Source organism: Amblyomma mixtum, chromosome 9, assembly GCF_055824585.1.
Source record: "Amblyomma mixtum isolate Tamu chromosome 9, ASM5582458v1, whole genome shotgun sequence".
NCBI classification, from domain to species: Eukaryota; Metazoa; Arthropoda; class Arachnida; order Ixodida; family Ixodidae; genus Amblyomma; species Amblyomma mixtum.
Window position 1 is genome coordinate 117,174,714 of NC_143020.1, and position 9,628 is coordinate 117,184,341.

Sequence of the window (9,628 nt, forward strand, 5' to 3'; positions counted from 1 at the left end):
TTTTCACGCACCTGAAGCCAGCAGTTAGAAAATGTCAAAAAGACCGAGCAGCGCTCTAACTATATTATTCAGAACAGCTGCTTACTTCAGAAGGGTATATGCTTGGGCAGCTACTTACTGTTATGCGTGTGGGGAGTGAGCAACTAACGAAAAGAACACCGAGTGCGTGGGGTATATACAGGCACCACTTTATTGGTATCACAGAATGATTATTATCACAGCAGGCATGATGCCGGTTCCTTTATAGTATATGGCCCCGCAAAAAATTGTACAACTTAGACAAACGGCAAAGCGCATCAATCATTACAAGCTGTTACAGTTTTGGTTTAGCAATTGCTTACTCCATTTGGCCGTTGATTCTATATCGTCAGCCGTAAGAGAACGCCTCGGCGTGCCGATGCGAATCAGGGAAATCTGATCTGGCCCCCCGCCGTGTTCCACTCAGTCTCAATCTTCACTTCTGCACTTCCATCTCCCCTAACACGGAGAAGGGAATTCCCTACTCTTCAATTTATACCTGCCAACTAGGGCAGGTTGTGACCAATGAACTGAGTTTAAATTATGAAAATAAATTTAATCACTTACAACGTTACGGGCATTCAGTTCGCTCAGTAACTAATGCCTTGTGGCTGACGCTGCGATTCCATGGTAGAATGCATGCCTATGTGGCCAATATAACTAAAACAGGCTTCGCTCTTAAGGAATAAAACTGGAAGCACATGGCACAACGAAGCGATTATGATATTTTTGACAATGGGTAGACGCAACACGCATTTTTACAGGAACACGCATTTTTACAGTTAGTACGCCATCATCCTACTCCGGTGAAACAACCACGTCGCTCAAGAGCAAGAACTGCCGTATGTGACGTAGACAGGGTTCGGGCAAGTCACTCAGTTGCGTCTTCCCGTCATCTCTGGCGCTGCACTCTACGCCGTCACGCACTACGCCTGCGAGGCGCATGAACTCTGTAAAGTCTTGCAGTCCGAGCACGCACCGAGCAATCAGCTTCTTAGCTTGAGCTTCGTGGACAAACGCCGTCGCCTGAAGCTCGTCTAGCAAGGTCGGAGAGGTGGAGACCCTCTCGAAGGCCTCCGCAGTGTACTTCACACGGGCGCCGGTAACGAAGCGAGCAGCGCGCTTTGCCAAGGCTCGGTTCCTGCGTAGGACGTCATGGATGGCCAGGCGCTCTCCCATCAACTCATCACCATTATAAAAACAGCTTAGGTCCTGCAGAGAGTAGTTATCCTCAAGCTCCGGCTTTGACAGCTCCGTAAAGAACGAAGTGAAAGCTTCGCGACTGGGAGTGTCTAATGCTAAACTACGCAGGGCTCGACTTCGGTGCAGTAGGCTCGCCAGCGGTGCCATGTCACAGGAATTCTCCCCAGAGAAAATGAAGGTCATGCTGCGGATGCTCGGATTTCGGCACACGGCTTCGCATATAGCGGGTCCGCACGCATTCCAGCACCGGCCACAGCACACAGGTTCCAGATTCAGCGCCAGGTGTGTGATGCTAGTCGCGCTCTGGATCATCTGAACGATGGGCGTTGAGGCTGGCTCTGTCTCACCGTTAAAGCACAAAATCGAGTACACACTTAGGGTGATGTGCGTGAGGTTAATAGACACGGTCGTTCTGTCCACAGCGGTCTGGAGCCGGGCGAGGGGGACGGCGAACGAGGGGCAGCCCAGAGGACGGGTGTCACTACCTGTGTAGTACACCGCGCAGTGGCCACTGACAACCACTCTGTCTTGCAGGCCACATTCAGAGAGCATTCTGCAGATTTCCCATCTATGGTGACCGAGGTCTTTAAGGATGATCTTCTTCAGCGACTTGTTCGCGGTCACCCCTCGACAAAATTGCTGGCACGCTAAGAGGCTAAAGCCGCACATTGAGAATGTCAGTTCCGTGATGGAGGTGTCATTCTCTAGCAGAGCGGAGATCCAGGGCTTTACACAGTCATCGTTGTGCCGAAAGTGGCGCCATCGGCATTCATTCCAATGGAATCCTTCAAATACTTCGTCGTCATCGTCGGTGTAGCTGCACGTGAAGCTGAAGTGCCTGAGCGTCTTGTTGGTGCGCAGAAGCTGCTTTACTGCCGTCGCGTACTCCATCCTGAGTGAGTTAACCTCCAGCTTAAGTCTAACCAGCCCCTTGTGAGTAGCCAGGGCATCGCAGATAGTCAAGACGTCCACGTTTGGACCGTACTTAGCCTCTTTTATAAACAACGATCTTAGGGACGAACTCTGCTGCAGGAACGCCCCAAGAACGATATGCGGGTTGCCTGGGCCGTAGGGTATACCGCCGCCGTTAAGAATCCTTGACGAGAGTGACAGGTCTCGGATGCTCCTATTTTGGAAGAGCCTTGATAGGAAGGTGTTGGAGGCCTCAGGGTGCGCACTGACCTCCAAAGCTATAAGCTTCTTCAAGGTAGTTGTTTGCGCGAGGAGTGGCGCAAGATCGGCAATCAAGTGCCTGTGCAACTCCACGGACAGGTTGAGCGATGTGAGTCGTGTCAGGGAAATTATAGTCGCTGCAAGGGCGCTGGTGACAACGACTCCCGGCGACATCAAGTCCAACGAAAGCCTCTTCAGCTCCAGCGCGTCGCGAATTGCGAGGCACACGATACCTTCATGGCCAGCGAGGATTTCATCGTTGATGGTGATTTCCGCAACGCACCGGTGCTTAGTCAGCAGATAGTACAGAAGTGTCGCGGCTCGGTGCTTCTCTTCCGTCATATTGGTATTTCTCTCGAAAGAATGTCGTACTCTAAGAAAAGGACGAAACAGGAAGGACAAACACTGCGTGCGCGCGCAGCCACTCGCCGGAACGAGGATGAGCTGGGAGGCAGCGTCCTCTTGTAGCTCCAGCCCGACGGCCCAGAAGAAGCTGTTCCAAGCTTTAATATTGGCCACGATGTGGCACAGGTGGCCATCCCGGCTCGTGCATGGTCGTCGATGGTCGACTCTCAGACCGGCGTGCTGGCTGCAGACTCCGTCCATCTCTTCAAGTGGCAACGACGGATCCTTGGGCGCCTCAAAGTCTTCGGGCACCTCCACGTATTCGGGGGCTTCCTCGTTTACGCGCTCCTCGACGCCTGTGGGTTCCTCTACGCCTGGTGATGCCTCGGCTTCGGCAGGCACCTCCACATGGGCGGGCCCCTGCTCGTCTTCGGGTACTACTTTGTTTAAGGGAACACCAGCCTCCTCGGGAACTGGCACCTCCACAGGAACCTCTTCTGACTGCGGAACCTTTTTGGGCAACACAGCCTCCGCTTGGTCAGTTCTGACGGCAGCGCTTTCATCTTGGCGCTTCCGCTTTTGCATGGTGGCAGCCCCGTGCGGGTGGAACTGACCTGCAAGAAAAGCATCGCGGAATAAATAAAAGGCCCTTGGCACAGCTCAATTTCCTGCTGATCTCGCCCAGGTTCGTGACTTGAGGAATGTAGAGCATGCTGAATTTAAATCATTCACCATGCATGTTTTACAGCAACGTGTCCGCACTGCCGTGGTCTCGTTAATTCGTCTGATAATTCAACCGGGCGTGACCCACAACGGCATAGTTGGCGTGTAAGGTTGCGTGGAGAACATGTTGGCAAGATAATCCTGGGCATGAGACGAGCTAAGAGTTTTCTTAAAATCGCCTTCTGTCCCTACCCTGTGCTGCAAGATCTATATCCCTGCCAAACAAGCATGGAATTGATGAGGTCACGTGCAAACCATTTATCCATCCAGAGAGGAGATGAAAATAGAGCTTGAGAGGATCAGTAACCTTAAAAGCTGCTACAAGGATGCGTTCTTACGTAAACAAAGGAAGAGAAGACAGGAGAAATTATAAATGAAGGCAAAAACACTCGAGTGTCACGGCGTCGTGCGGGATGTATAATCATCATGAGCCTACGTCCACTGTAGGACAAACGCATCGGCAATGCATCTCCAATTAACCCAGTCATGTGGCAACTGCGCACCGCTTATCCCCGCAAACTTCACCTCATCCACCCAGCTAACTTTCTGCCGCACCCTGTTACGCCTGTCTTCTCTTGGTGTTCAGTCCTTTACCGTTAACGACCATCGGTAATCCTGACTTCGCACTGCATGGCCTGGCCAAGTCCATTTCTTTTTCGTGATTTCGACTGGGACGTCATCACCCCGCGATTGCACTCTGACCCACCCTGCCCTCTTCCCGTTACTTAACGTTACGCATTTCATCCTCATCTCCATAGCTCGCTCTCTTGTCCTCAATTTATGTTGAACCCTTTTCGTTAACTTCCACATCCCTGCCCCATAGGTTAGCCCCGCTAAGATACAGCCGGCATATAGTTTTCCCTTATGGGATATTCACGATCTGAGAGAAGCGGCCAAATGCGCTCAAATCCATTTTTATTCTTCCAGTTATATTTCTCTCTCATGATCCAGATCCGCGGTCACTACCTGCCCGATGTAAAAGTACTTCCTTACCACTTCCAGAGCCTTAATTTTAATTGTAAACTTGTTTTCTTGGCAAAGTTCCAGGCCCACCGTTCTTGTCTGCCTGTCTAAGTCATTGATCATACTTTGCAATTCATCGTCTGAGTGACTTAGCAAGGAAATTCCAGCAGCGAATCTATATTACTAAAGTATTCCTAAACTCTTATCCCAACTGTTCTTAATCCAAGCCTCTGAATACCTATTGCAGATAGGCGGATAACTTTATGAAGGATCCATAAGTGTTCGGCGGAGTTTAGTACACTTACCGCAAGATTACGGATTAGGTTAAATGTGATAAATGACCAAAGAGTAATTTGAGACAAAAACAATAGCGCTGAAGGGAGACAAACGCAAGACAGACCGACGCAGGACATGCGCTAATTGCATCGGATTTAACCCGCTGCCAAGCCAGCAAATATACAGAAAAATTAATACCCCTGTCACACGGGCACTTTCGATCCTCATTGAGTCAATGCTCATCGAACTCAATGCAGATCGACGGTTGTCACACGGCTACTTTCAAGCTTAATCGAGCTCGATCCTGCTTGACTGGATGCCGGCCCCTCAAGAGTGCTTGAGGTTCCAAGCACAATCGAAAGCACTCTCTCTCTCTCACGAAGCTATAAATATAAACACTAGTTAACAAAACAAAACTACAACTGTTGTTGTTGTAATTGATTAAAATTCAAGACAGAACATTTTCAGGCACTATGCCTGCTTATATGCAAACATATTTATATGTAATCTCGGCACCACGCTACAAGCTTCGCCGTCAGTGTAAACAACAAAGATGGCGTCCTCCAGTGACGTTCGACGCGCACACTGTGGAGCGAGCGCGAGACAGCCGCTCTCATCGACTGCTGGCTAGACCGCTTAGATAATTTGCGGCACCAGAAGAGAAACGCCGTAGTCTACGCAGAAATCGCGGAGGCGTTACGGACCCTCGGGTTCCATCGCACAACAGCACAGGCACAGAGGTGCGTCGCACGTCTGGCTACGGATTTGGCTGCCGCTGCCCCCGACTGCACAGTGTTGCCGGACATCACCTTGTTATGGCTGTTGGAGAAACATTTGGCGCCACCTAACGCACATGAGGGAAACTTCTCAAGGAGCATTGAAAATGCCCGTGTAGCACCGGATGTTTCGAGCGTGCTCGAAAATCTCAATGCAGATCGAGTTCAATGTGCATCGAAAGCGTCCGTGTGACAAGGGTATAAGGCATGCGCAAAAAACGAGAACATGGCATCAACGAAACCGTTCAAGATATGACATCTGGGTCTTGAAAAATATGGCTCACAATCTATTCCCCACTTTTTTTATGCGGAACGCTTCCGAAACCTCCCGTGCATTCGTGTGTGTATTCCTGCCAAGAATCATTATCTCCTGAACTCGTGGTTCATCCTTCTTGCAGTGCTTGCGTCTTTTTGACCCTGGCACATGTGCTTCTGCACGGTTAAATACCGGGTGTTTCAGAGAACACTTTGAAAAATTTTTAGAAATAGGCTCTTTGGGGTAAAAATATGGCTTTGCGGCATAGTATTGCCAGTGTTCGGGGACGCAAAAAAACCGGAGATTCGTATTAGGTAGTAAGCTGGTTAACCCAATTTTAATAATTAACATTTCAACTATTACAGTTACGCGCCTAGTTCTAATTAGAGATTTGTAGCCGGTCGTTAGTAATAGCCATATCACTTTTTAGAGTTTCGAAAACGCAATTACCCTCGCCAGTGTGACTCGGCAAAGTTTGGTTGCATGGTGGGAAAATACGTGCACTTTCGAAAGCAGGCAGGAGACGCAACCCCTCCAGTGCACATAACTAAGTAGGATACAACTTAAAAAAAAACTGCAGTTGATAACACTGGGCCGCGGTCTGCGACGTCTTGTATTACTCCGCTGGCTAATAGCAACAGTGAACAAAATCAGCCTTTTAATGTTTCAGTATATCAAACAATCCATGTATCAACATTCTAGAACTCATAATCTTTTTCTTGTAATAGCTTCTTGTTTAGTTAACAGGAAACGTTTAAGCAGCCGACTACTTTTGCGTCGTGGAGGAATTTTCTGTGCAGAAGCTGAATGTGGGAGCTTCAGTGCAGACTTTAGTTGTGTCCGACTATAGTCGAAAAAGCCAAATTTTGTCGAGCCACAGCGCCAAGGATAATCGCGTTTTTTTTTTAAGTCTAAAAACTGATATGGCTATTACTAACGACCGGCTACAGATCTCCAATTGCAACCAGGCGCTGTTAAGAGTGGACAACGTGGTCCTGGAGGCCGGGTGTGACTCATCGCAAAGCAAGGGATATGACGAGGCCTGGCGCCGGCGGCAGAAGCATTGACGACGACGGCCGGGGCTGTTGCACTCCAAATCACCGAACCTCCGAACCGATCGAAGGAGGCTGTCTCCCACGGGCCTGGGAGAAATTACTGTCAAACGAGTGTCGTCGTTAGGCAACGATGTGGCGAGAACTTGGGACAGCAGCAGCAACGCTGGAAGCAGAGATGCACATGAATCACGGCGGACAGCGGTATACGTTGGCCGAGTCGGCCTTCGGCTCACCGAACGGGATGATGCTACGCAAGGTCACGCTGAGCGAGGCTGCTAATTGAAAGACGCTGTGTCGAAGGGGTCTCGTGCTTCGGCCATCCGGCGGGGGAGTTCGAGAAGGTTCAACCACCTGCGAGGAGGCTGCGGGATTCTGCTTTCCCACGGAGGCAACGTACAGAAAACTTGCGGCAGTGGTCAAGGTGACGCATCTGTGTTTGGTGACTGTCTCCCCTTCTCATCCCCCAAGCTGTGAGAGAGCGAGAGCTTCAGCACCGCCCCGTGCCGTGGGTGGTACCGCCGGCGTCATCAATGGCCCATCCGATTGGACAACGTTATTCGACCTAAGTTCCCTAGTCAGGGATTTGGGGAACGCGAACCGTATTTAACGGGATGTTGTTGTGTGATCGGAGCATTGCATTCGATTCCATTCTCTTCTGTAAATATGTAGAATAAACCCTTCTGTACAGTTTCCTCGATAACGCAGTCCGACATCGTCATTCGGAGCCGGTACCTGTGAGGCTAAACGAGTTAGTCATCTCCAGGACCCCTCCGTCTTCAACTCTGGTTCCAGCGGTGGGATAGAAACCCCATCTTTAACACTGGTTCCAGCGGTGGGATGTGTCGCCCGTTCTCAACACTGGTGGCAGCAGCTGGGATGGACCGTGCGACATCGTACTTTCTCCACGGGTGAGCGTTTTGGCTTTTGCTATGGGATTCGCCAGGCTTTAGGATTCAGAGAATAATCTTGACTGGGAATCAGGGCTTTGTCGTTTGAGAGGGGTTATTCTCAAGGCATTGTTGTGTTAGCAGAGCCAAGGCGGAGAAAGCGTTGTCATGGACCTAATGAGGTTGTACAAGTCGGACTTGCTGTTGATATGCGAGGAACTGTCGGTTGAAGTGCCTAGCAAACTAACCAAAATTGAATTGGGCGAATTCATTCTTAAACAAGTCAAGCATAACGATCAGTTGCTGGTAGATACGTGGAATTTGGTACAAGGGGAAAAGGAAAAAGCCCGCAAAGTAAAAGCCGACCAGGAGGCTAAAGAGAAAGCCGACCAGGAGGCTAAAGAGAAAGCCGACCAGGAGGCTAAAGAGAAAGCCGATCGGGAGAAAAAAGCACGTAAGGAGCAAGCTGATCGAGAGTGGGAAAAAGAGAAGGAACGGGAACGGCAACGGCAACAGTGGAAGGTTGAAATTGAAACAAGGAAACTAAAGATATTAGAACTTCAAAACGAAATACGAAGAAAGGGCGGTAGTGTGAGAGCCGGAAGTCCTGAAAGAGCAAGCGATGCTTATGAAATAGGTCCGCAGATAAGACCCGAAAAGTCTGTGACCGTAGCCGCGTTGGTAAATCGCGACACCACGAGGGAAGTGGCAGAGAACGCGTTCAACCGGTGCGGTAGTCCAAGGAATGACGCAGAATCCGAGACCGTGTCCAGTGTAGTTGGACGTAATGCTAAGAAAGAGCATTCCGAGATAGCGTCTCAACGACACGAGTGCGAGGATTCTCCTCCAGGTGAGGCAGGAGTGGCAACGGACAACTTTGTCGGGACTGTTACGAGCGCGACCCTTTCAGTAGAGACGATACAGGCGTCAAACCGGCAGGACCGCGAAAAGGGAGGTTTACCTATCGGGAAAGGTTTCGAAATTGAAACAGCGGAAACCCCTTTTGAGAGTAACACCCGCGGTAAGATCGAGTTGAGATGTCACAGTGGCTTCAGTGACAAAGGCTCCGGAGAGGCTACCTTGGTAATACTGGCACAAGAAGAGTGCGAGGCTGCCGAGGAAAAGGATAGCCATAAGAGCCAGGCGGGCTCAGTTGTAGCTGAGCACTGCAGTAGAGAGAATGGCGCGCAGAGCGACAGCCAGGCGGGCTCAGTTGTAGCTGAGCACTGCAATGTAGACAATGGCGCGCAGAGCGACAGCCAGGCGGGCTCAGTTGTAGCTGAGCACTGCAATGCAGAGAATGGAGCGCAAAGCGACAGACAAGCTGGAGAGGACAAACCCCAAAGGAATGAGCTGGGGATCTCAGGCGCAGTTTCAAGTCCGTCTGTCAGCTGCGTGGAGCTGGCACTCCGCTGCGAAGGCACAGAGGCCAGTTTGGAATTTCAAGACAATTTCCGAGGTGCGACTGAGAAACTAGAGAGAGCTAGTTGCGATCAGGAGACGCACGCGGCACAGTCTAGGCGCAGAAAAAGGAAAAGGGCAAGAACCAAGAGGAAACGGATCAAATTCAAAGCCCTAAATTCGGTTGCGCGGACAGGTGCGAAAGAAAGAAATGCAGTGGAAGGAAAAGTGAAGCCTTCCCGCGTTGCGCCTCGTAAACTTGCAGCTGTAGTTAACGATCTAGCGACACGAGCAGCTCGTTCGAAGGCTGACTGCAGTAATGAAAAGGGAAGAGCGCGTCTTCCAAGCAGAACAGGCGCGAAGTGCTTCAAGGGGCATCGGCCTGTAAGAAAGACTAGACCGCGCCGTCGGGACAAAAAGCCAGTTAGAAAAAAAGCAAAGCGGCCCAAGAGATCAGAAAGCGCAAGGTTGCGCGGTACTCAGCGCATGCGAACGCAGGCGTCGAACAACCGAGACGACACATGCAGGCGTGTTCGGCGGGCGCACTTGAAA

The 9,628-nt window shown here is 50.5% G+C and overlaps 1 protein-coding gene across 1 annotated transcript; it reads right to left on the minus strand.

Moving 5' to 3' along the window:
* Window positions 1–299: 299 nt before the first annotated feature.
* LOC149330917 (uncharacterized) lies at window positions 300–3,349 on the minus strand. The gene is made up of 2 exons (XM_089560016.1): window positions 2,820–3,349; window positions 300–2,765 (listed from the first exon to the last, which is right to left on the minus strand). Exons 1-2 carry the CDS (start codon window positions 3,322–3,324, stop codon window positions 817–819), a joined length of 2,454 nt encoding a protein of 817 aa, XP_089416142.1. The 5' UTR covers window positions 3,325–3,349; the 3' UTR covers window positions 300–816.
* Window positions 3,350–9,628: the final 6,279 nt, after the last annotated feature.

Bases quoted from the DNA above. Each gene is read 5' to 3' on its own strand.
- LOC149330917 (XM_089560016.1), bottom strand. From the start codon at position 3,324: ATGCAAAAGCGGAAGCGCCAAGATGAAAGCGCTGCCGTCAGAACTGAC. The intron at 2,766-2,819 runs GTGGCTGCGCGC...CTTTTCTTAGAG, and splicing joins GCTCATCCTCGTTCCGGCGA to TACGACATTCTTTCGAGAGA.